The 27899-nt window shown below is 41.3% G+C and overlaps 1 protein-coding gene across 2 annotated transcripts; it reads right to left on the bottom strand.

The window, feature by feature from the left end:
- Positions 1 to 4: 4 nt before the first annotated feature.
- On the bottom strand, positions 5 to 26300 carry inpp5jb (inositol polyphosphate-5-phosphatase Jb). 2 transcript variants are annotated; one of them, XM_033620122.2, is made up of 13 exons: positions 25639 to 26300; positions 17592 to 18112; positions 15073 to 15180; positions 14689 to 14797; positions 9693 to 9809; positions 8033 to 8208; positions 7769 to 7880; positions 6909 to 7018; positions 6501 to 6708; positions 3734 to 3871; positions 3533 to 3616; positions 3347 to 3451; positions 5 to 3143 (listed from the first exon to the last, which is right to left on the bottom strand). In XM_033620122.2, exons 2-13 carry the CDS (start codon positions 18098 to 18100, stop codon positions 2802 to 2804), a joined length of 2118 nt encoding a protein of 705 aa, XP_033476013.1. In that variant the 5' UTR covers positions 18101 to 18112; positions 25639 to 26300; the 3' UTR covers positions 5 to 2801. The 2 variants fall into 2 exon arrangements, with proteins under 2 accessions (XP_033476013.1, XP_078026828.1); XM_078170702.1 differs by having other exon boundaries at positions 17592 to 18102.
- Positions 26301 to 27899: the final 1599 nt, after the last annotated feature.

Here is a 27899-nt window from a genome sequence, read left to right as displayed (position 1 = left end):
AGCACAATTTGAAGGGGAGTATATTATTTCTTTGGACAGTGTTGCACTAGTTTTTGGGTTGGAGAAGAAAGCAAGCAACCCCTTTAAAAAATCTGTCTTGCCTCACTGATCAGATGATTTCACAGAGATAAACAATTCTCATATGCCAACAAGTAGTGTCTCACAGGCTTGCTATATTTTTTCTTTTATCAATTTCATCACAATTATACAAAGACCCGTAGACTAAACAATCTACACTTAAGACAATAAAAGCAACATTTGATTTTGATTTACTAAAATGGAAACCAGAGAAATCAGACTCTCTCTTCATAGTTCCTAGTAGAACAAGAAAATAATTATCAATAATCTCTAGGCTAATATCCGTTTAAATAATGCTCCCTCACTGGCCAGCAGAATTCAGGCTCATTTTACAGGTAAATAAGAAAATAAATACATAATTTAATTAAAATAATCTTTGTGGCATAGATTGTCTTCTATTTTGTGTTTTCTACCATACTTAATATTTGTCCTTTACATACATATTTCTCCTGTTTTAGCCACATAATTACAAAACAATAACATTCTGTAGACAGAGCATTTTTTTTTTCATTAACATTTCACGATAGATAGTCATGACAGCAGAACTGACCATACTAATCTAAATTACCTAAAGTAGGACAAAGTCATACAATCTTAATCTTCTTAAACATGTTACTCTAACAAAGGTCCATTAGACTTTTCATTTCCAAAACAAGAAAATACATGAATGCACTATGAAATGATTTGAACAATTTCAGATTTATGCAAGCATCACTGTCCTGCAATGTCTTCACCTAACACTTACACTGAAGTTAAACTATTATACTGTCCTTACCAAGTTTTTCTAACAATTTTTCACAGCCACGATTTTAACAAAGAGGAGTCAAAAACAGCACTTTACGGCACAAAAATCACAGTACCGGAATGTAGAGTATGTTCAGCAGCAAACCATGCAAACGCGGTCACACCCCTTTCACTCCCACAGCTAGCTGCATACACACACAAACACACACACACCCTCCACCATCCAAAACACACACACACACACACAAAAACCGGTAACAGACATACACACTGAGGTTACAGCTACAACAGTGTACACTGTCCTACGCTAACAGCCCCAAAAAACAAAGTGTCTAAGATGGTGCGTCAGAGGTCACACGGTAACAATGTAACACGACTACTGTGACTATTGTCACTGTCAGCTAACCACCAGGATCAGTTAGAGAGGATTGGAGAAAGAAGAAAGAATCAAATACAGTGAACTGAAAAACCAAGAAACCAAAACAAGAAAGCAAAAGTGAAAATCATACCAAACATAAGGCATTACATAGGATCATTTCATTTATTTGAAATATCACATTAACACTGTGATATTTCACAATAGTGGAACATGTCAGCTTTGTATTATACTTACAGTATAATGCAAAGCCCTGTAGTTGCTCTACATAGTAGAGTTTCTGCTCATATGTGTCAGAGATATCCAGGTTGACTATCTTTATGCATTATGCAAACAAAAAAAAGTTAATTTAACACATATCAGAAATGGAATAAAGCAAATACGATGTGTTTTTTTTGTTTGTTTTCTGGGTAAATCATTTCAAAAGGAGCTTTGCTGCTGTAAAGCAAGCGTTAAATAAGGCTCATTAACTCACACAAACGTATGTGTGTCAAAGCAATATACTGTAAATGTTCCTGGGTCAGATATTGCTGTAGTGGTTACCACTGAAGTTGGCCAAGCGGAGTTGGTGGCCAACGATATATCAACTAATTCTGGCAGGACAGCTAGCCTCCCACACCCATCACATCCCACTGCACTGATTTGGCGGTCTATTTAAAGGCCTTTACGCTCACATTCTTTCTCTGCGCTGACATGTGCTGTGCTGCTGCCATGGCTGCCGGCCGAGCCCCCTGAACCTCAGTCTCCACCCACTTTGGTTCTGCTCTTTTTTTTTTTCACGCACCTTGGAGGGACTCTAATCCCATTGGTGGATCATTTGAAATGCTCCCTGTGTGTTATGTATGTGTAGCACGTTGCTGTGTAATGCATACTGAATTTCCAAAGCAGGGACTATCCACATGAGTGGACCAATACTGCCAAGTCAAACTGCATGGCTATCTCCATTTGTAAATTTGCAGAAGCTGATAACACATGTGATTGTTGACAGAGCTGGTGATGCTTCCGCAGAATGTTTTGGAATGAAATGCTTTTTTCCACTACGTCTCTCAGTCTGAGCAGGTTTTTTTACATAACAAATACATGTTCCACAACTAAAGCAAACTGGGTGATTTGTGAGCAATATCTGTGTCAAGTTTGTCATACTCCTTGTCTCAAAAGCTGTCGTTGATATGCAGTCTGCTGATATGACTGCTAGTAACGTCAGTGCAGAGTTTCAAATCATTGTTGCGATATTGGGAAGATGGTTTCTAAAAAGCATCAAGTAACCACTCTTGTACTCTACATGACTATAACATCCTTGAGTATTTCCCAATGCAAGGTGTCAGCTCCCTGTACTGTCCACACCTGAGAACGGACAAAGGTAGAAGAAACACAGGACAGAGTGAAAGGTTTACAAATAAAAAATATACAATGTGCACAGCTTAATAGAACAACTCAAGGCAAAGTAAGCCTTCTGGACAAACCAGATGGCTGTTCCTGAAAAGGATGGCATCAGAAACTGTATATTTTCTTTACAGAAAACATACAGTGTAGTGGATGTAGTTAATAAAAGACACAACAGTTGGTTATGTGACCTGTGACAACAGCAGGACTAGGTTGTGCTTCACACCCCTGAACCCTCTGTGTCTTTCTCCTTCTCCCCAGGAGCAGATGCCTGGCTGCTGCTGCCCTCTGCTGGATGTCCTGTGGACTCACTATCAGCTGTTGTGGTGCTGGACGGAGCACCATCAGTGACATTGAGCACCTTCATTTTGCTCTGTGGGGGACTTCCAGAACGGCTGCGGCTGCGACTGTGGCTGGCGCTGTGATGGCTGCGGTGCTTGGACTTGCGTGGACTGGGACTGCGGGACCTTGTCTTCATGAGGACAACAGTGCTGTCGTCCTCTGAGCTGAAGTCAGAGCTGTCAGAAGAACTGGCGTCAAGACCCAAAGTGGGAAGCTGGATCTGAGGATAGATGAGGACAAGAGTGGGATGTCAGAGACAGAACATGGAGAAAGAGCAGCACAATGATGTAATAACAAGAATGTTGAGATGCAGATGGGAACAGTACCAGTAACAGCATACAACAAATGTAATGTTGCCCTCTTGGAGGTAATGCATTCGATTGCTTCAACCTCAAGAAAGAAATGCCAGAGTGCTGTGATTACCTGAAATGGCTCTGTTACACCCACAATGGTGCTCATGTTGTTGCTATAGTAACCCAAGATGAAGTCCCCTGAGCCTTTGGGCAATTCCTCCTCAGTAAAGGTTACCTGGAAAACAGTTACTCAGACGTCTATTAAATGTGAAGAGAGAATAACCTCTGGAGAGAATTCAGCACGCAACCAGATTACCTGATGTTCCTGTCGCTGAAAATCTGCCTCCTCTTGCTTCGCCCACACGTATCCCACATAGTCCTTATGGTGCTTGAAACCCACCTAAGGGGGTAGCAGCAGAATCACTGCTTGATTAAAAGTGGTAATGCACAGACGTATCTGTTATGCTACTCTACTTTATATGCTACTTACTAAGCCAGTAGGGGTAAGACGATTTACCTTGTACAGTCCAATCCAGTCCCAGGAGCTGCGAGGGTAGTTGGGTGCAAGTTTGAATTTTGTTGTGGCATCAGCAATACTGTTCCACTCATCCTCCACCATGAGTGTGACCAGGGGAACATCCACCTTGTATGGGAACTACAAAAAAACATTTACCATAAGCGTTTATGCCAGAGGTGTCAAACAAAGGGTCCAATCCAAAAAGTCCAACTCATATAAAACGCTGCTGCCAGACTCAACTCGTATTACCAGAAGCAACCACATCACACAGATCCTTGCTGCCATTCACTGGTTCCTTTTGAGTTTTTGATTTGATTTTTACTGCATGTTTTTAAAGCTTTGAATGGGCAGGCTCCTGCCTATATCTGTGATCTGCTTTATTTTAGCTTTATTATCGCACTTTGTAACTTTGTTTTGAAAGGTGCTATATAAGTAAAGTTATTTTTAACTGACTTTGCACACACACAATATTGACGAACTTGTGAAGGCGAGGAGGTTTCAGGAGCAAGTTAAATAATGAGTAGCCCACTTCATGCAAACTGCTGCTTCAGAGGCTTTTCACCCTGACAGAACACAGTTCTCTAAAAAAAATAATGAATACTTATTGTGGTCATATTTAAATATTGTCAATCAGCAGCTTCAGCACAAAATATCTGTTTCAGACTTCTACCTTTAAACATTATTGGTGGAACCCTGCTGCTAAGGCACTGCCATAACTTATTATGTAAATGGTTTTGTAAGGCAGGGGATAACTGAACCTCCTTCCTCAGCCGCTTTCACTTTAGTTTGGTGTGGTGATGCTGACATTACTACACAGGAGTGGAAATGTATGGAAAAATGCACATGTATTGACAGTGAGTAGTGGACTGACTAAATGTTGAAAAACTGAGCCATGCTGTTGAAGTTGCACTTATTTTTCTTAAGACGTCTCAGTCTGTTTATTATCTGTTTTTTTAAATGGATGAAAGTTTTCAGAATGTGCTTCTTTACACTAAAAGAAAGAAGAAGAGAAAGAAGAAATATGGAAGTGTTGTTATGTATATAGGTTATTATGCAATGGTCTTACTGGTGCGGCCCACTTGAGATCAAATTGGGCTGTATGTGGCCCATGAACTTAAATGAGTTAGACACTGCTGATTCATACTGTGCAAAAATACTGTAGGTTTTTAAGATTAACTGTGGACTGAGTATTGAACCTCAGTACTGACTGAAACGTGTTGGAATCAAAAACACGCGCATATTAATAGTGCTGTGTAGGTAACATTAGAGCAATTACTCTCTGATTTAAATCATAGCTTTGTCAAGTTCAGGCTGTATTTCATTCAGGCAAAGTTCCTGCAAAGCATGTTGAGCTCAAACAACATTAAATATTATTTTCATCACTAAGGTGGTGAAAATAGGACTGGTAGTGAAAGTAAGTATTTTACTGTTGTATTAGCATCAGTGTCAAGAGATTCCAAAAGTGCATGCACTGTCCCTACCTCTAAGATTTAACCAACACACATATGAAAAGGATAAAATGTGCCCTGAAAGACAGGCTCCAATTCAATAAAACCTGGAAACCCCTCATGTCATATCTTGCAACCACAAATCTAGCACAACAGTTCAAACTACAGCACACACACTGTACAGCAACTGAAATGACTGTAGAGTGATGGGTCTCTGTGGGTAGAGGGAGGTGGGAGGACTGGAGAGGTGGTGTGGGCATGGGCGGGTAGGCCTGTGATTATGGGGATAATGGTCAGCTTATTATTGTATTTTTTTTTTTTTATTGTTTTATGTTCATGTAATTGCACCTTATTCAGTTTTACCTGTGTACATATATATATATATATATACACACACACACACACACACACACACACATATATATATATATATATATATATATATATATATATATATATATGTGTGTGTGTGTGTGTGTGTGTGTGGGTGTGTGTGTGTGTGTATCAGGTTGCCCTCTGTTCTCATAGTGCTCCTAATGGCATTTGCAATAATCCACTGAGCCTAAACTAAAACAACTGATCAGAGCCAGGAGGAGTACGCTCTCACTCCATCAAGCTCTTCAGTGTCTCAGTGTCTTCAGTACGTTGCTTCGGGAGGAGCTTTGCAGACACAACGGCTGAGAAACATCCACCAGCAATGAAAACACTGCCCATCCCTCCTTTGTCAACAGCGTACACAGTGAAGACAAGTAAACAGAAGATGATGTCGGCCTTCGTATGTGAAAGTGAAAGCAAGCTTTTCATTGCTGGGCTTCTTGTGTTTACTTGTCTCGTATGCTGTTGCTGGCAGAGCAGTGTGCACTTGTGGACTGAGCCCTCACAGACTTAAGTTGTATATTTACAGGCATCTCTTAAAGTCTGCAAGGGCAGAGATTGCAAGCGGCTGATAGACAGCCCTCAAGACTGTTTTACTCGTTGCCATGGAAACATTCAACTATCGCTGCTGTCATATTCATATATATTACATATAAGTTGATGAACAGTGCCTACTCATCTGTCCCTGTAGATAACAAGATATGAATCCCACGTAGAGCCTTTCTTTGGATTCAGCCTTAGAGACTCCTCCTGGCTCTGATTAGTTGTTTTTGTGCAGGCATTGTAAATTCTTGTAAATGCCTTGAGAATCACTTGAAGGGGCCAGAGGAACAGGATTTTTTTCAGATGATCTCTTTCAGCAAACGTGACACCAAGTTATCTTATATTAAAGTTACCTACTGTTGCTTTAATTCATCTTTATAAAGTACCCTGATGTGTCTCACCTGCAGGGTAAAGATGGAAGAGACTGGTTTGTGGTCACTGATGGTGTACTCCATGTGACTTCTGTAGTAGTGCTGTGTCACTTTGGTCCCGCTGGTCAGCCCTGACATGGAGCTACGCTTCCCTGTGCTGAGAGCAGCGCCGGCAGTAGCAGTGGCTCTCAGGCGCCACAGGATCCGGTCGGTCCAAGCTGGTTTACGCTTCTTCCCACTGGGTGGAGGACAGAAAGAGAGAGATGGAGCAAGAGGAAAAGTCAAATCAGTACATGGCGAAAAAAACGAAGCACTTTCATGCTCGCCCTGGGCTACTGGGGACCTTTCAGAGAGGGGAGTATAAGTGTTACTGAGCTTGGCTCTGTGATATCTGGTCAGTGGCCTAGAAATCATAACAGCACCCCTGGCACCACCAACCTTGTGTCGTATGTATCTGTTCCAACATCAAACTTGTAGGTGGGAGGGAATTTCAGCGGCCCTTCTTGGAAACCCTCCAACACTGTCTCACTGTCTTTGGCCATATTGAGCTGTGAACATGAGGATAAATAGACATAACTCACTGAGGATTTCTGTCTGACACTTACTGAACACTCCTGTAACAAGAAAGTGTGTTTCTCTACTGTCATCTAGTGGCATCACCTACACAATGCATAGTCCACCAGACAAGAAAGACAATTTATCTTGTACTTCTTGTAATTTCAGCTTGAGAAAAATGTCTTTACAAGCAATCTGATCTGAAGTTAAAATGTTAGGGTGAACAGTTTTTAGAAAATCAAGTCAACAACACTAAAGGTATACTATGCCAGCTTTTCCTAAAAAACAATGAACTCATTCAAAAGCAATACTTCTCAATCATCACTTATAACCCACTATAAGTGTGTGGCAGTATGTTTATCTGCAGAGACACTGCCCTCTGCCTGTATTTTTTCTTATTATGCTATGTTTGGGACATTCCTGGGCACATTGCATAGGTGAGGTCGGGACCTTATAAAAAGATTATGCCCAGGTGCAAGACCGTAAGCAGCACACATCCAGGAGGGAAAAAATGCAAATATAGCGAGGCAAAAGCCAAGCAGATAAAACTCAATATAAAACTCATTTACTAACTGTAACCAACGATGCCAACATAGTATACCTTTAAAAACTCTGTCAAAAGTTAACCTGATGCTCTGAACACTGAGGGGGCACGTTGCGTATCAGAAAGACCACATGCAGAGGAGTTACATTTCACAGACTTCAGTCTTTGTACAGAACATTGGGCAACCTTTATCTTTTACCTGATCCTTTTCCAGCAACATTGTGAACTTGTTGTTGTCGATGGCTGATTTTACCACTTGCATATCCAGGTCATCGATGCGGAAATTCAGATCCCCAAACCAGAACACCACACTGTGAAAAAACAAGTTATTTTCTGGAGCATACACAAGTACGTTAGCATTTTTCCAATGCTGATTGTGACACTATTTTTCTCATAAAACATATGGAGAACAAATATTTCCGAGATTGTTTGTAACAGAAGTGCAAAGCTTGTGCTGACTTACTCATGGTCAAGCACCCCGGTGGCAGCCTGGCCCTCAAACTGCTGCTGCTGCAGGATGCTCTCAAAGTCTTCCATGCGCTGCTCGGAGTTTTCCATATGAGCCGGCAGGTGGCAGTTGAGGAAGCAGATGGTGTGGCCAAACACTGACATGCGGGCACTCACACCACCTTTATTCCCCTGAAACACCATCAAGCAGAGGGGATGTTAAATAATATTCAAGAGAGGAAGGCTGAAAGAGAAATAAAGCTTTTGTATGAATCTTCTCATCATTTCTCAAGAAGCAAAATTAAATGGATTAAACCACAATAGTCAGTGATGGAAAAGTGACTAAAAGTTACTGGTATGTCAGCATTTCTACTGTATTGAGTGGTACTTGTATCTTTGCCACAGACAAGCAGGAAGTTTACTCATTAATGACCAGTAAGGAACATCATCAATATTTAATGCTAACAGTAAAGTGCACTGTGGGAGGGAGGAACAAGATGAGTCTGTGGATTTCTTCCCACTGTTCTCCCAACTGCTCCGACCCACAAAAACACAAAATATGTTTAAGTATAAAATCTGCAGAATGTGCTGATGCCTGTCTCAGTTCATACAAGGATGACTTCACTTAAAACTGAATTTTACATAACTTTTCAGAAATCTATAAAAGCAGTGAACAAGATCTAAGTTCTGTCTTAGAGCAGCAGTTCCCAACATCTCTCCTTAAGGGACTTCTTTTCTATTATTGAGTAAACTGACGACCCCTGATTAAGTGACACAGTTTATGGATATTTAATATTATATTCAGTGTATAAATAACTTTACAGAACAACTGATAAACAGTGAACATCTTGAATAATAATCTGAACTTTAAAAATAACAATTTTATTTCGTTTTCTTCACAGAAATGAATAAAATGTTGAGATATACGCCTACGGTATATTCTAAAAAAAAAAGTTTTCTTACACCCCTTAAAATCAAGAAGGCCTCGCGACCCCTCATGAAGCTTTGGTGACCCTTAGTGGAGGTCAGAAACCAGTGCCATGCTGTTGTGTTTAATTGTAGCAAACACACATATTTATTTACCTGTTAACATTGAACTGGTCTTTGTTTTCATAAAACTGGATGAAACAGCATTTGATTGGTGTGTAGTTGCTCCAGCTTTCCATGTACAGTATATGTTAGGTCATATGCACTATATGCTCAGCACATGTAACACAGAAAACATCTTAACCAGTTCTAAAGCAAACAACACACACTGTTTAGAAAGCAAGGTGAGGAGGAGTGTAGAAACTGTGGAGGAAAATTAGTGTCTCTCAAATCTTTGTGCATTGCGAGTGTTAGAGATATTAGCTGTAAAGATGTCTGTCTTCTTTTGAATATAAAGGAACCAGATGGCACTCAGCTTGTGGTGCTCAAAGCGATAACAAATATACATTTGAAAAACTCAACAGCAATGTCTCTTTCCAGAAATCATGACCTGGTTAATCAAGATAATCCACAGACCTTGTTGTGAGCAGTTTGATGTAGGAACTATTTTCTGTCTACCGAACTACACCTGCAAATCGTATCACCACACAGATGGAAACTGTCCCTTAAAAACCTAGTCAGAGCTTCCATGTGTAAAACATTTCCATAACACAGTGCTGATCACAGAATGTTATCAGTCGCCGTCTCACCCAGTAACCCCCCAGGCCAGTGCGGGTGGTCTCAGTCTGGACTCCCCTGAGGAAGGGCAGATGGAAGTACTTGGCAAAGACCAGCAGTAACAATCCCTGCATCCGCTGGGAGGTCACCTGAGGGACAGACATGTGAGGAGAGACAGACAGGAGGACAAGGACAGACAGACATAAAGAACAAAATAAGATAATATGAACAGGTGCACAGTGAGCGTTATGAAAAGACACTTTGCATAATTCTGAAAAGAGAGCGGTGATAAAGTTCTGGGTAACTGCAAAAATATCTTTATCTCTGGCACTAAAATTTGAATAAACAAATTCTCTGAGTCCAGTGTCGCTGTGTGTTCATTTCTGCTGCTCTGCTTCACTTTCTCCCCCCGACCTCTTTCTACTTCCTTGCATTTCCATTTTACCCTGTAGGAGCCAGCGGCCCAGCTCTCCCACTACATTACATGAAGTGCTGCACATTAAGGAGGCCATAGCTTGTGGTCTACCCTTGCTGTGGCAACAAACCACTTTGTAGAGAAAATATGATGTAAATGCTGTGGGCACTTGGTGGTCAAAGGTTTCCTCTCTTGAAGCCCTCCACCATTATCTCAAAAGCACATGCCTCTTATTCTGCTATATAATCATATGCAGATTTTTGACATTTGTGCACCACTGGTATAAAAAAGAAATGCACATATATTTGTATCGTACAACAGGGGCATGAATACGACATGTGCATTGTGGTATTTGCATGCTATCTCAATCCCCTCACCTCACCAGATATTTATGTTCATCCAGCTCCCTCTCCCCTTCTCCAATGGTCCACACATCCCAACCCCCAACTACAGGCAAAAGAAGCATGATCACACCCGCCTGAAATGCCCTGTGGGCAGTAATGGAGGCACACATCTTTGCATGTGACATAAGACCCGCTCGCTTGTAAACTAACCGTCTATTTGAACGTAACGTTGTTGCGTAATAGATTCTACTGAACCGTTAAGTGGACCGACTTTATTTGTTTGCAAGGACACAGACAATGAGTGTGTGTATCTGTGTTTGTGTGTAAAGTCTGAGAGAATACACCTTGGCCTGCATGTACTGTGGTTGAAAAGCATTTTTATCAACATCAGTGAACATTGGAGGAGCTCCTGAAGGCTGCCACGCTACATTTAGGCTTAGAACAGAAAAGACATTTAAGCCCAAAGACAAGTGTCTGTGTGTGTGTGTGTGTAAGTCAGTGAGACGGAGAGGAAGAGTGCATGTGTGCAGTGGTGTCTGTTTGACCTTGTTCAGCACACACATGACTAAAGAAGTGAGCTGTGAGTAACGTGTGAAGCCTGGGAATTTGCAAAACAGTTCAGTGGAAAACAACGGCTTATTTATTCCAGTCTCTGATAATGATGACCACAGAAACATCAACACCTTACTCTGTTGTTCGTTACACAATATGTACACTCGCAAACTTCTTTTTTTTTCTTTCATTTTTTAAAGAAGCTGAAAAGTTAGATTGATTTATTGAAATATGTGCTTAACAAGTGAGTATTTTAAATCACATGATTATTCCTTATCTTCAGGTGGGTCCTTGTTATTCCAGTAACAAAAAATCTACAAAACATGATCTCACCTAAAACATTAATCATACATTTTTAAAATATTTCAAGGGTGGCTCAATTTTGTGAGTATTTTTGGATCATTCTGAAGCTTTTGAGTACTGCTCCTCATATGCACTCAAACCAAAAGTTTTGATCATAGTATGTATGTTTTAGCATCAAAGTGATATTTTCACAATCCCTTCTAAAGTCTGTTTGTGCCCTGTAGGTTTCTGCATGATGATGTTGCTACCTATAGACCCATTACTGCTGTGGATGCCATGTTAATTCGGCTCTGAAAGTCACAAAATATACACACAAACTAAACGATCAAGTCGTTGGTAGATCAGCAACTCCCGTGTGCTGTGAGTTAAAATTACTGTTTCTGTCAATAATAAAAATAATCTAAATATAGTGTACTCTTGAACAGATATTAACTGTTTTTAGTTGGACCTTTTTTTAGGTTTATTAATAATAAAATAGCTCCATCTTCCATCTCCAAGCTCCAATTTCTTAAGACAACACTTTCCTCACTTGGCATGCTACATGTCAGCAATAAGCATGTGTCAAGTTGAGGGACGGAAGGATGACAGTGCTGTGACCTACGTCATTGCTTTTTGCTAACGGCTGAGTGAGAGTTTCCGTTTCAAAAACATGGAAAAGAATGTAGAAGGACCCGCACTTTAAAGCAGCAGTGTGTAGGATTTAGTAGCATCTAGCGGCGAGGATTGCAACCAAACAAAACTTCTTCCATGTGCCGAGTATAAAATCACGCTTAGGATTTCTTTAGTGTTCATTGTTCAGGAGGTTTATACCGGGAGCCAAATTATTCGCAGAGGTCTCTTCCACTCCAAAACACGGACCAGGTGACTTAAACTGGCAAAAACACTAAATAAAGCAGTTTCACATTACAAAATAGTGTTTTCCCAGCGCAATTTGGCTCGTCGGAGACGGGTCACTGGACTAGCATCTGCTAATGCGTGCTCACCGTTTTGTCTGACAACTTAAGATCCAGACCTTCAGGCGGTTTTTAGCAGGAGCAGAATTATCAGCAGAGGTCTCTTCCTCTTCAAAACAAATGGAACCGCTGATTTAAACTGGTAATAAGACTGAATAAAGCTGTTTCATGTCACAAAATTCAATTTCTTTCAATGCTCTTGTTGCGAGGGGCTGCTTACCACGATGGCGGACGTGAAAACACAAATGGCCCTATTTGGAACGAGTGTTGGGTTTGTCTATCTTGGGCTACATCACTGTATCCTGTGTGCTCGGACTGGCTGGCTCTCCTTACAATTTTGCAGTCTTTCATTGGCATTCTCTTGTTTACAAAGCTATTCTTGGCCTACCTCAAGCGTACATGTGCGTACATTAAGCAAAAACTGAAAATGTCTCTGCTCTCTGTTCACAAAACTTGTTTCTATCTTCTGTACCGAGGGTACATACAGAGTTTAGCAAGTGAGCATTTATGTATGCAGCTCCTTATATGTGGAATCTTCTACAGAAGGACTTAAAGTTGCTCTCATTGGTTCCTCTCGGCTGTTTCAAAGCACTGTTGCAGGATTTCTGTACACAATCTTCTATATGTCAGTGTCACGGTGTGTCTTAGACTGGTCTTTGTAATCGTGTAGTTGTCATTTTGCATTCTTATGGGTAATTTCTAGTATATATTGACATACTTTTTGGCTTTTCCTCATAGTGTCCTTATTTTGTGTTTTATATTGCTTGTTTTAGAGCTTTACATTTTTATTATGTATTTTTGTTCCTTGTTGTCTGTCTGTAACTTATGTTGCTGCCTGTCTTGGCCAGGACATTCTTGTAAAAGAGATTTTTAATCTCGAGAGTTTTTTTCTGGTTACATAAAGGTTAAATAATAAAAAATAAAAAATAAATTTAAAAAAACCCATGGTGGTGGAACACTGCAATCTTCATAGACAAGGACCCACTTCCTGTGTAGATATAAACAGCTCATTCTAAGATCATGAAAACACTATAATTCTTATTTCTAATGTGATTATACACAAAAGAAAACATTCTTATTATATTATATTCCAATTTAGTCTATATATCTTCCTAAATCTTACACACTGGACCTTTAAAATGCGTGTTTAAGTGCTTCACAGTGTATATGAATCAAATGCTGAGTCACCACATTTTGAGAAAAGGTCAGTCCAATAAATCCCACAGCATACAAAAAGCTGTGCTGCAACATATTCAACAGAGAGTGCCTTATTGCAGAGATTAGGGACAGAAAAAAACTGTCTTTGCTAATTTGTGCATTTAAATTGTGGCTTACTCAAACAGAAATTACATTGATAATCAGCAACTGTGTCGTGAACAGCCTGTGTTTCTGCAGCGAAGGGCTGATTTGAGTAAGCTTTCTTGTACTTGCAGCAGTTACAGTTTGAGCCTGACAATGAGTCTTGGTGAGCACCATCTCAGAGCAGTAAGAACTGCTGGGGTGTCTCATTACTGCTTGTCTGTCCACCATGTCATGACGATAGACAGATTGCTTCTGACACCACCTGCATCTCCCTCTACGCAAGACAAACTCCAACCCATCCAATTTACAGCATTAATATCCACATGAAGTACACACAAAGGTCACACAGAAATGATTTTAACAAGGTTTACACTAACGTAGCACGCCATGGTATAGCCGGGGGCTGCATCAGTCTCACTGTCGGAGGCCCATCAACGCTGACAACAACGCAGTCCAAAAATAAAACAGCATCCTGGGAGACATTTGTGTAGCTCGTACAGCTCGACAGCTGATTCACGCTCGCTGGCTCACCATGCCAACAGTGCCGAGCATCGTTTCAGATGCAGCCAGACGAACACCAACCACAGCTGCGGTATGTGCCCTTAACAACATAACACAAATACCAGCACACCAAACACTTCTTGAGAAGAGAAACCTTTTTGATGAGGTCTATATGAATGTGGCAACATCCCTGTGGATCTTTAGCATAAATATGCCCATGCTTTTACTGTCTTATTTGATATACAGTGTGTTAGGATGTGTTTGCTTCATCAGATTCAAAATGTGCATCATGAAACCCTTTGCATTTCTTAGATTACTACCTCCCCACAGTAGGTATTATCAGCATTGTGACATAGGAAGATAGAGAAAAAGGTGCAGGTGTGCAGCCATAAAGGCACACAGTAGGGAAACCATTAGACAATAAAGGCTTGACTTTGCATCATGAGGTTGGCAGACAGCGGAAGATAGAAGATACGCTGACATTACTCGCCTGTTATGAATTATCACCCCTCCGTTGCTCGGGGAACAAAATGAGCCAAGACAGCAGCGGAAGAGCAGAAATCTCATCAGCGATCACGCAATGCGCGCGAGTCTAAGCTGTTAAGCATTTTACTATGAGAGTGTGCATATGTGTTGATAATAAAAAGCCATTACTGACCAGCACGTAACCAAAGGGGCTGAGTCTCTCCATGCAGACCTCGCTCCACTGGTCTGTGAAGAGGACATCTTTCAGCCTTTTGTTAATCATAGAGTTCACTTCCTGCAGCCTTGAAGAAAGAACAACACACAACAACACACAGGGGTCAACAGCCGACAGAGGTGTAGGAGCAGCAGATGAGTGGGAGCTTTGATAATGTAATGACGGATTAATAAAAGGAAGGATAATTGTATAGCCGTAAGGAGAGAGACATCACCGTGGTTCTGGACTGAGCCTGACTGCTCATTAGGGGCACTGTTTGAAGTGTCGATGTGGGACAAGCGCACATAAGTGGACACTTCAGCTTTTATGTGGAGGAAACTGAATGCACCACAAAACACTCACCCGATAATGTACATGTCTGTGTTTCCATCACCCACATTCAGCCCCAGCAAGGAAGTCACGTCATCAGGTGGTGTGGCCGAACCCACATTCCAAGTGATGATGTGCAGCCTGTTAGAAAAGGGAGTTATGTAATGTCTCTTATAAATACTCTTCCCCAACATACCTCACTGTTATAACCTACAGACTCTGAGTGAGACAGCAGAACGCTTGTGTGAATACAAGTAATTATAATGTCATTAATTCAGTCATTCTGATTCATATGCAAATAAAACTGCATAACATTAGCGAGGAAATATTAACATTTTGTAAAAACATCAGACGTTACAAAACCGAGTGTAAACTGATGATGCTGATTTACAGCAGCTACTGTTTCCATTAGCTTAATTAATACCTCAAAGGGACAGTTCAGCCAAATATTTTTGTTTTATTTCCTCTCACCTGTAGTGCTATTTATCAGTCTACATTGTTTTGGTGTGAGCTGTCGAGTGTTGGAGATATCAGCCGTAAAGATGTCTGCCTTCTCTGTCATATAATGGAACTAGGTGGCAGTCAGCTTTTGATGCTCAAAGCGCCCAATAAATATAAAACTCAACAGCAATGCCTCTTTCCAGAAATCATGACCCGGTTACTTAAGATAATCCACAGACCTTGTTGTGAGCAGTTTCATGTAGGACCTATTTTTCTTCTACCAAACTACACCCACCAACCAAATCACAAAGCACAGGGAAGCGTGCATCTATTCATAGACCAGGGGCTCGTGCTCGTGACAGCACGAGATGTAAACATTAATGGCGTCCTCCTCGGCTAAGCTGTCATGTTAGCTAGCTCAGTGGTGCTAGGTGAGCGAGTAGTAGATGCATTCCTCCTTCTAAGCGGTGATATGGTTAGTGGGTGTAGCTCAGTAGAAAGAAAATAGTCCCTACATGAAGCTGCTCACAACAAGATCTGTGGATTATCTTGAGTAACTGGGTCATGATTTCTGAAAAGAAGCATTACTATTATTTTTTTCAGTGTATTTTTTGGAATTGTGTGCACAGAGTGCCATTTAGTTTCTTTATATTAGAGAGAAGGCAGACATCTCTACAGCCAATATCTCCAACACTCTGCAACTCACACCAAAACAATCTAGGTTGATAAATAGCACTACAGGTAAGAGGAAAAATATGTATCTTTAATTTTGGGGTTAACTGTCTCTTTAAAGTCCTGAATCCATTTCTGACATTCTAATAAGCTGTTTAAACCAGATGTAGCCATATTCCATCTCCCTGGGGCTGATTTAAATTAATTTTAAGTGGATTTGGAAGCTTTAGAGGATGCTGATTCGACTGGATTGGACACAAGTATACACAAAACTATAAGTAGAAAATAAATCTAAATTACTCAAATAAATGTGAACGCAAGGGTGTGTTTTTGCTATGTTGGCTCTCTGATAGTCTGATGACCCACCCAGCCACCTGTAATCATGAACAGGACTAGCTGTTTAGAGAATGGATGGAATTAAATTCTGTACATCCCAACCCTCCTACAGTATATGTTATGTTTAAGGACCTATATTTAATGCAGTATTTGCAGGGTCAGGAAAACTATTTAATATTTTCCCTAATTAAACATATAGCTCTTCTCTGTTTACTGACCAAATTGAGGCAGTGGAACAGGATGTAGGACATTTAGGGGCCATCAAGTCACACTTGTTTCAGAGCACTTGAGGTTCAGCTCCCAACAGAGTTACAAAAATGTTCTATTAAAAGCTCCCTGTGCCTGCAGTGTTATCATTAAACCTCCACTCCCATGCAGCCACAGCATGCTGTCGCTGATTCAACTGCTATTTAGGTTTGCAAGTTTTCTTGTTCATTAACATAACATGCCTTTAAATCTGACTTCAACATATGGTATCAGCTGCAGTTTTTAAATCTGCGTTATGACACTTCTGTGGGAAAGATTCTCGTTAATTTAGCAACCTTATCTGTTCCAGAAATCCAGTTTACTGTGCAGTGATTCACTACCTACTCATCCTGTGAGTGATTAGAGACACACCCTTATGAAAGAAGGAACATCATGTGGGAAAGAAAAATAAACCTTAAACAGCCTATTTGCGTCAAAATAAGGTCATCCTTCTAGGGCTTAACATCAAAATGTTTCCATACCTAAAATTGATTATATTATGTAATTTTGAAATTTACTGTATCCCATGAATCCTGAAATATTTTTGGATACTGATATCATGAAGAGAGATTCTTCACTTAAATTATTTGGTTGTTGAATTTGTAAAAAAAATAAAATAAAATAGGGGACGTAAAGGTTTCCTGACACAGAAACAATACCCTTAAATAAGTATGATCACAGTATTCAGCAAAAATCACCATCACATGTTCACTATAGTCATGTAGCTTGTGTGACTGTCAGTGCATACAAATAAACTACATGCGTCAGGCTTATTTCTCTCAGCTGTCTGGGAAAGAAAGGTGACGTTAGGGCATGCTGAGACATGAGTGTTGGGACACACAGATGAGTGAACTTGCCTGAAGTCTTCCACAGTCTGGGCCTGAGTGTCAGCTGTACCTGCGACAGAGAGTGCTCTCTGTGCATGAGGGTTCAAGTGAGGAGCCACAGGCCTGCTGGCAGGTTGGTGGGGCACTGAGGCAGCCCTAACCGGGTGGTGGCCGGGTCCTCTAGGACCGACCTTATCGCCGGGCCCGATGCGCTCTCCTGTGGGTTTGACTGCTCCAGGGCGAGAGGGCTTGGGACGACTTGCCGCAGAGCCATCAGGAGTGCTCTCGCCTTGGTTAGCCACTGGAGTGGGGCCAGCTTTGGGCTCAGCTTTGGGTTCAGAGATGTCTACAGAGCCCTCTACTCTGGCGCTTCTCTGGGGCCGTCGAGGCCTGGCAGGACCTGCAGACTGAGCGGCAGTGGGATCTGTGGCTGGAGCTGCTGTGTCTGATGCTGAAGCTGGAGTCGTTGTTAAAGCTTCTGCTGCTCCCTTTGGGTTGTCTTCTTCCGTTTGGCTTTGGTTTGGATTATCTTGGTCCATTTCTTAAGATTTCTGTTAAAGAGAAAACAATACCAATGTTTCCACACTTGTATTTCAGGAATTGAACTCATACTCATCCAGAACATCTTACACAACTTCCCCTGAAGATAACATTATTGTGTTGCATCAGAATTACACAGAGGGATAAAGCAGGTGCCTCTGAGGCTGAAAAATGGTTTTGGTCTCTATAACTAATTTTTACATTCATGACAAATGTACAGGGTGTGAATTTTTATATAATTCAACCGTTTGCATTTTTTATTGATTCAAGTTACACATATTTAATGGCATGGCCTCTTTGAGTGACAGGCTGCCTGCGTAGCGTCACTACAGTCTATGAGTCACATCCACCCCTTACTCATGCACAGCTCCAACCTCTTGTCCAAATTTCGTCACTTCTGGCTCCAGAAACCAAGCTGGTTACAGCAAAAATGCCAAACTCAAGGCTTCAAATCAGGGGTCCACAAACCAATTGGTGATGTCACAGTAGCTGCGTGCATGATTTTACAATCAGCAGAAGGGATTATTGTAGGGATTAGAACCAAAATCTCTGTGGCCAAACAATAATAATATAATGTGATACATAAAATGAATTTCAGAAGGGGCTATAAAGGTACAGAGATTTGGATCTGGATTTCTACGACTGAAACACTGCACGGCACAACATGCAGCCTCTTTAACAAATGACAAGTCAGTTGAGCTAATGAGTGCAGGGCTGTCATGAGACCCTATTGACCCAGCAGGACAACTGAGTGAGTCATTCAGACTCCCACCATCGTGACTGTTCAATCACCTGCCTTCTCATGGCCAAGGGAACAGATGAATACAGCTGCACGTCTTGACAGAAGAAGACATTTGAAAAGACCAGAATACATAAAAACAACAGCACGAGAACAAAAAGAGAGAGGGGGAGATGTATTCTTTTCCTGGTCTAACCTCTTACAGCTTCTGAATGGGAGATTTGGAGGGGGAAAAAAGCCTGGACACAGTTTATCATCCTCTCTACTTGTGCCTAAGCCGCCTGCCAGTCCTCCAGTAACCAGGGAGATGCTCAGTCAGTTCATATCAGCTCTGAGCACCTGCCACACACTAATGTGAGGAACCACTGCACAATCCAGAACAGCAAAAGTCAACAGCACGGAATAAACAACAACACAGAGAGAGGGAGCTGCAGAGAGATCAGTCAGACACAGAGAGCAGATGAGGAGGACAGGAATAAAGGAGGAATATAGACCCATTGATTCAAGTAACAATCCACTCCATTATTGCATAAATAAATGACTGCTTTGCTTTTCTCTGTTGCTGACTGATAGGACACGACAGCAATTTTAGCTTCTGCACACCCAGTTTATTAAAGATTAAAAAATGTCTGATTTGAATAACTCATGAAGCATTTCACATCAGAGGAAATGCTTCAATGCATTTATTAAAAAAGCAATGAATGTGTAAAATAAGTGTGTAATTATGGCGATATCCTGCACTGCTGAAGAACCGCCGTGAAAAAAGATGGCCATACAATGAATGGAAAATCAAAAGAAACAGATGTTAAATCCCTAAAATGTGTTTCTATTTCACAAAAAATTTGAATTTCTGATAAAATGAATTAACATGGAGATGTACAGGGTGGCAAACTGGTTTAAAGTGTATCAAATCTTATTTTATAATTTTTCTTCAGCTAAAAACAAGAATTACTTTAGAGACAAAAATAAATAGAGATGGTATACCCATCACTATCCATCATCTCTAGCGCCAGTTATTTTGGTGGTGTTGTTGGTGAAAAACTTCATTGGAAGCAGCATAGTGACTACATCTAAAGTGGGTACCATGATAAACCACAAAAGTTTCCTTTATTATAGCTTAATATATCCATATCTTTCCTGTTGTAATATCGTATGGGCCAAAACTTTTGTCACCCCCATCAAGCCACTCTTTCCTCTCCAGAATCAGTGTGTTAGAGTTCCTAAATTTTCTACTTTCAGGCAGCTTTCTGCTTTACCGTTTCATAAACTGAAGATGTTATCCATTTACAACATTAACAGATTGCGACTTTGTGAATTTGTTTACAAAACCATCCATAAGATTGAAAGCTTACCTATTTTTTTCTGGAAATATTTTAAGTTAAACTCAGATCTTCACTCTTATCAAACCAGCTGAGCCATCTTCACACTCTCCTTATTAAAACCAGAAAGTTATTTTTCTGTAAAATATTTCGGACCTGTAATATTAAACAATGTTAATCGGTTCCCAGGTCAGTCCCCATCAGTATTTAAAGAAAAAAAAAAATATTTTTTTATAATCCTAGATCTGGCATTTAGGTTATGTTCAGCCTTAGTTAGGCTACTTATTTTGTTCTATTGATAATTATTTAGGTTCACATTACTTTTCTTGTCTATAAATGACTTTACAACTTATTCAAAATTATATTCACTTTAATATTTTTAACTTAATTCTTATAGTAAGAATTAAGGGAAACCTGTGGTAAGCCTTTAAAGGGATAGTTCCATTTTTAAAAGTGGGGTTGTATAGGGTACTTATCCTTAGATAGTACATTACATACAGTAGATGTCAGTCAACACGCCCCCAGTTTGGAGAAGCAGGCTTGAATTCAACATGGAGGCTACGCAATCTACTGCTGTGGAGGGGTCCACAATAAAATGTATTTTAGACACCTACAAAAAAAAACTGAGCCAAAAAAAAAAAAAAAAAAAATATCAATATCAATTTAAGTGTACGCTATATTGAGAGTATTTTCACTGCTTCAGACAGTGAGTCCAGTGGGAAAATGAAGCCATTATACTGCTCTCTTCAAAGCCAGACTCCATTGAGAAAAACAGCGATTTAACATTGCTGAACACAGGGGCTGCTGGTCTACTGCTGCCTCAATCAGTTAGTTAGTTTGTGTTATTGTGTGACTTTGGTGTTAAAAAGGGTAAGTTCAGATTTACCAAAGTCACACAATACTACAAACTAACTAACTGATTGAAGCAGCGGTAGACCAGCAGCTCTAATGTTCAGTGGGCTAAAATGAGTGTTTTTGCCAATGGAGTCTGGTAGGTTTGACAAGAGCGCGGATGGGAAACTGAGCCATTGACGCTTCTCTTGTCAGAACGGGCTGTCTGACAGCAAGTTAGAAATTTAAAAATACTCTCAGTGAAGCACCGACTTAAATGGATATTGATTTTTGCATGTGGCTAAAATAGGTCTTTCTGCTGACTCCATCCACAGCAGTACATCGCTTTGCTTCTGTGTCAGACTCCAGCCTGCTTCTCCAAACTGAGGGCATGTTGACTGACATTTCCTGTATGTCATACACTAACTATGGATAAGTACCTCATACAACCCCACTTCAAAAAATCCAAACTATCCCCTTAAGGCTTTTGGCCTCCGTAGCATGTTGTTATTATTTACAGGTTTTTTTTTGGTTAATGTTCATGTTTAATGTGCAACATACAGTAGATGGGGACACGGTCTTGTGCTCGTGGACATGTCTGATCCTTAAAAGAGCTGATTTGGGCACAAAACCGTGGCAGCCCGACCCAGATCCATCAGTCAGCAGTGGTGGAAGTGAAACACGTGACATAGGAAACAAAAAATGTCTCAATCTTTTATGAGGGTGAGAGGACACCTAATTCTGTGTTATCAGGTGCAGAGCCAAATCATGGCAGGCATTAACCCATTATAATCCCTTCACGGTTGAAATGATGTCCCGTGCATTAGGGATATATTTTTGGTCAGTGGGGAGAATGGGTTATCTGCTCGGGGACAGCGGAAAAAACAGAGCCCTCTCATAATTATTCACATGACCTTGAGGAGACGGAGGCCATGACTTTCATGTGGAGAGGAGGGCTGCCTCTGTGATCCACATGTGCCCAGAAACATGCCAGTCTCTCAGTCCACCAATAACCCGGTGCCTGGCTGGGCATAATGTATTCCTATGGTCCATGTATGGCATTTAGTGGGGGGAGTGTGAGGGAGGGTGGCAGGGCACACGTGGGAGTGGGTGGGTGCAAAACGAGCCGAGGGAAGTGAGAGGGGGAGCCGAGCGAGACAGCCCATTCAGTGACAACACTGTGTCTCTTTGCAGAATGTCTCTAAATTGATCCTCTCACACTTCCCTCTGGCACCGTCTATTTTTCCAAGCTTTAATCCCCCCCTTCTCCTTCTCTCTCCCTCTCTCTTATCGTCCCATTTCTCTAATCCTTTCTCTCTCCACATCTTCTCCCAGACTCTGTTGTTCCATCTCACCCACCTTCACTGCACGACCACTGAATTGCTCACCCCACCAATTTAATGTTTCCCCATCCTATATTTTTCCTTTCACATCGTGCTGAGTGCCTACATTACTCCCAACCTAACATCCTTTCATTCCTGTCCTCTCTCGTTCCCCCCGCGCTTTGAAGTGACACTTGTCCTCCTCCAGCAACGTGCTCTGTATTGTTTCCTTCGGCCAACCACCTCACAGTCACTATCAGTGACGTCGACATGCCACAGTCCCGGCGGCCACCGCCACAGCAGTCGGACATTGATCATAATCAGCTGTAATGTGCTCGGGATCATGGGGGAAAACTTGAGAATGAGAACATGATTAAACAACGTGTGAGGAAGAATAACTGGGAATGGAGAGGTACATGAGGTGATCATGATGATGCAGTGAGACTTTTTCTGCACGCCAAAATCTACATACAGTGCTGTGAATCTTTCTAACACTTATTTTTTTCATTTTCTTAATGCATGACAGAGCAAGGGCCAAATATTTGCCTTTCTGGGAACAGTGACGACAGACTACCACTTCTTATTCCCCTCACGTTCACCGAGGAGAGAGTGGAATGATTAGATAATAACAAATGTGTCATGGTGTTTACATGCGCCCTCCTGAGGGGGTGAGAGCTGAGAGAGCCAGGAAGGATGTAGTGTAACCCAAACAGCAGGCTCGAGCCAGCCTTCTTGGCTCCTCTGGCGGGATTATTTGACAACACTGATAGTTTTGTCAGAAGCCATATTTCAAGTCTTCTTTAGGGGTTAATATAAAGGAAGTCATCTATATCCTTACACCTCATCATCTTTTATCCTGCCTCCTCAGCTCTGGATGGCTGCATTATATTTAGAAAGTGTTTCTCACCGTAACGTTGATCGCATTTTTCCCACCTCCTCTATGTTTAATGTAGAAATTACAGCCAAGCAGAGTGTTGGTGTTCTGGGCCTCCAGGGCCATATGCCCCTGTGACAGGGATACTAATGATGACCCGGACCGAAATGACACGGCCAGCTGCTGCCACAGCTGTAAATGGCTCCTCCAGGTCCTAGTGCCACTGAGTATCACTCCCCTGTATCCAGGGGGCCTCATCTTTCTGTTCAGGTCACAGCCGAGGCTGCAGGATGTCAAGATGATTCTGCTTACGGTCTAACACTGAAGACACGTGCTGACAAAACAGTGTATAATGTCTGCACTGCAAAATTATACTGTAAGCTGCTATTTCAGATTCTGTCAATTAACAATTACGGAAAGCAGCCGAACGGAAACATTTATTTAGGCTTTATTCTGCTTAAATGGGTCTCTGTGGAGGAAAACGTGTTGTTATCAGATGCAGGGCAGCATCTGGTTCACCAGATAATCGACATGCATGCGTACAGTGCACAATGCCAGCTAATTGGGATAAAGATTTTCAGTCAGTCCAACATAATGTGTCTGTGAAGGAATCTGGATATGCAATGAAATACAAGGCAGCTCGGTTAATCAAAATGTTATTGAAATCACAATACGGCCAGGTGCAAAATCCAAATCGCAGAAAGTGTTTTTCCGTGGACGCCATCTTGTCCCATTGAAATTTCACTGGCTACAACTTCTCTCTCGATTTCTCTGTCAGCGTTATTTCATAACCCATATCCACCTCTCTTAGCCTTGTCCCCACTCGTTATTAAATCGATGCGTGCTGCTGATTTGAATGAATATAAATCCTTGAATTGGGGGAAATTTAAGGCTGATACCGGAGCTCTGTTGCTAGGCTGTCACTCCATTTAGCGCGCCTCCTTAAGTCTAAAATCACACAAACTGTAATGTTTTAATAAAAAGGTAAAACGTGTCACAAAATACCATTATAAATGAAGCACAGTGGCCCTGCAAAGATACCCTGGCCTACTAATCATAATCCAGATGTAAGGGAACATGCTTGCTTGGTACAGTCCCTACAAAAATTCAGGTCATCATCATTTTTTTGTTTAAAATTTTGAGTGAAAATAAAATTCAAGAATTACCATTCCGATTAAACCGTGACAATATCTGTGAGCATATAGTGCAGCTCTAAAAGCAAAGACAAAAATTAATTAGGGACAATAAAGGTTAATCCTCTGTGGCTGAACTGGCACATGAAACAGGCACAACGGATGTGTGCCAACGTCTGCATGTGCATGAAGCCAAAACACCATCTTAGAGAGAAGTCGGTTCATTGCCCACATGTTCCTTCCTGCTCAGTCACTGGTTTTTGAATGAGAATGAAGAAATATGGGCAAAAAGTTGCAACAGCAGCCTCACAGTACAGTCACTGCTCCGCTGAGAGAACCTGTTAGGCGAGCGATTATAATCAGAGCATTCAGACTAAAATTAAATGCAGCATTCTGGAATCCAGCGTAGCTGCAGATTATTAGGCTCGGGCTAAATCCTTCCTCAGTGCATCTATCACATTAGATTATATTACAGTAATCTGAATACTACCAATCACTGAAATGCACGCCCCTGAATGCATCATGCCATTTTAGCAGAGTGTAAAGACATGAGTCTGACACAGCTCCTGACCACACATAAATATGCAAATATTCCTGACAACAGAGAGACGGCTTTCTGACAGGATGTGCCATTTGATATGTGGTATACGCTGTTATCAAACACCAGAAACACAAGTTCCACATTACCGACTTTCAGGGCAGCAGATACTGGTATCTGGCCCATGGTATATTTACATACAGAGACAGAGATGAGTGATATCTCAGTGGAAAGAGGACAGCAGCAGATACAGTCTCTGGCCTAATTACACTCCTGCTTCAAGGACATTTTTTTTCTGTCTGAAAAAAGAGGATGAAGGTCATTTTAATTCAGTGTTTTGCCATCAGATATGATCTCACACACATGGGTGCTTGTGTGTGCATTAATTTGTGTGTGTCAGAGATGAGGGAGTAAACTATGAGTCTGTGTGTGTGTACACTAATGTGTGAATACCTGATTATGATTCATCAGCATGATCTCTGGCAGTGAAAAAATGTGAGAAAAGTGTGAATTTTAATAGATATAATGGCTTCACGTTACAAACAGATAGAGTGACATGTATCAGTGAGCACAGTATCAATATCCCTGCTCATGTAGACACATCCACAACATGAGGATCAGCTGTCAGGATGTCAGGTAAACAACAATATTTCCTGTGTTGATGATTGGTGTTTGTGCTGTCACCATGGCTGGTGATTGATAGAAGCTTGTCCTATTGCATTACTGTACATTTCCCCTGATAGGTTTCAAGGCTAAACATAACGCATGCTTGCACCTTTACCTGTGTTGGCTCCTCTGTGCTGAGGGTTTTAACAGCTGATGGATCAGGAGTAAACCGTTTCGGTCGGTGAGTCTCGGCAGCCTCGGTGGAGGATGTGAATTTACAGGAATTACAAGAAGAGGAAGGGAAACGTTAACCGCAAACACACTGAACTTTCCTTTACAGTCGCCTCCCAGTTGAAACCATCGGCATCCCAGCGCCTTCCTCAGCAGGGCGACGACAGGGAGGAGGAGGAGCAGGTGGGCTTGGAGCGGAGCTGGCGACAGATTCGCCAGGCGGGCTACATCTCAGAAACACAAATGTCTCCTCCTGCGTTTAAAGACACAGGCTGCAGCAGTGGAAGCCGCACGCGCACGCCTGTGTCCTCCTGTGCCTTCCTCGTGCCCTTCAAAATTAAAGAGGACGGTCGGGACGGCACGAGACAGACAGGGCGCTTCCGTAAACGAGCAGCTGCTGCCTGCCAACCGTCTTCAGTAGATGATTACAGACCCCGGCGCACACAGAACCACAGCAGGTAAACCGGAAATATCAGGGCAATTATACACAAACATGGCCTCCGTTTGCGACCTAAGCGGATATTTCTATTTCTGTTACACGCTCGCGCACCGGCTCGACACCAGTTTCCATAACAACATCAACTGACCATAAGCCTGTGTGAGGGCGCGAGCCAATTTACCATTCAACAGTGTGGATTTGAATGGTCCGCTCTATGTCGTCAATGTCTATGATAAAGCCTCACCGCCGCCTGGTGGTCGGTATGGGGAAGTGCGTGACATTACAGCACAGCAGTGAGGGTGGCCATGTAGCTTCTTATTATTTGAAGACCCTTCATCTTTTAATTATCCTTTTGTAGAAACACTTTAGTCAGAAAATACGCAACTGAGATTATTAGGTCAGCAGATGCAAGTCTTGATGCAGCCCCCTTAGATCTGATCAGACTGAAGATCACGAACGCCATTGGCTCAAAGGTCAAAGTTAGACTTGGTTAATATGTCTTAGCTGAACTTTACACTATTATAAAGTAACAGGGCTCAAGCCAGGGGCAAAAAATGCTCTTGTGTCTCCAGTAAATGCCCACAGAGCCCTACCCTCATAGCTAAATCTTTATTAAAACCTCCTTTTTTAAAAGCTCTTACTATAAACTTACTCCAGATCTCATCTTTCTACGGTCTGCATCAGGTGTGTTAATGGCTGGGCTGTTGAAAAGATCCAGTGAATGGGCCCCTCCCAAATCCACTACACTCATATCAACACATGCACCTGCTCTCTCTGTTCTCATTTTGGTTCAAAGTAGGGCTGGGCTATATGTCGTGAAAATAATATGACGATAGTTTTAGGCTATATCTCAATACACTATATATATACCTTGATATTTTTATATCTCCTCAAAAGCACTTTATTAATGCTAGTACTGGGATCTAAAATCGAACATAAACATATATAATATGTCAGACCAAATACCCTCTTTGATGCAAAAAAAGTTGTAGAAATGATTTTTTTTTATATTAACACAATGATTTTTGTTTATCAATAATAATAATAATAATGATGTGGATATAACGACTAAGAGGGTTAAGGCAACTCAACTCAACTCAAACTTTATTTATAAAGCACATTTAAAACAACCAAGGTTGACCAAAGTGCTGAACAGGTCAATAGAAATAAACAAGCAAATACAATGAGGCACCCAATAGTACACCACAATAACAACCATAAGATACAATAAAAATACATAAAAATACATAAAATACAATACAATAAAATAAAATAAAATACAAGGGTTATAAAATAAGATAAAAATAAGATAAAATGTTTGGGTGTCCAGCTCAACCTGAGTTAAAAGCCTGAGAGAAGAAGTGGGTTTTAAGAAAAGACTTAAAAACCTCTAGGGTCTGGGCAGACCTAATGTGCAGGGGCAGGCTATTCCAGAGCCTAGGGGCAGCTGCCCCAAAGGCTCTGTCACCTCTGGTCTTCAGCCTAGTCCTAGGAGTAGCCAGTAATAGCTGACTGGCTGATGTCAGGGCTCTGGAGGGAGCATGAAAGTGCAGGAGTTCAGTTAAATAAGGGGGTGCCAGCCCATTTAGGGCTTTAAAAACGATCAATAAAATCTTAAAATCAGTTCTAAAACGCACTGGATGCCAGTGGAGCGAGGCCAAGATTGGTGTGATGTGATTGCGTTTACGCTTTCACAGCACAGCAAGGCAAGCATTAAAACAAATAAAAAGTCTGGTAAATTGATAAATTTACATCACTTTTTCTGT

The sequence above is a fragment of the Epinephelus lanceolatus genome, chromosome 9, assembly GCF_041903045.1.
Source record: "Epinephelus lanceolatus isolate andai-2023 chromosome 9, ASM4190304v1, whole genome shotgun sequence".
Classification (NCBI taxonomy): domain Eukaryota; kingdom Metazoa; phylum Chordata; class Actinopteri; order Perciformes; family Serranidae; genus Epinephelus; species Epinephelus lanceolatus.
Note: the sequence above shows the minus strand (reverse complement) of the source record. Positions and strands in the feature narration are given on the sequence as shown.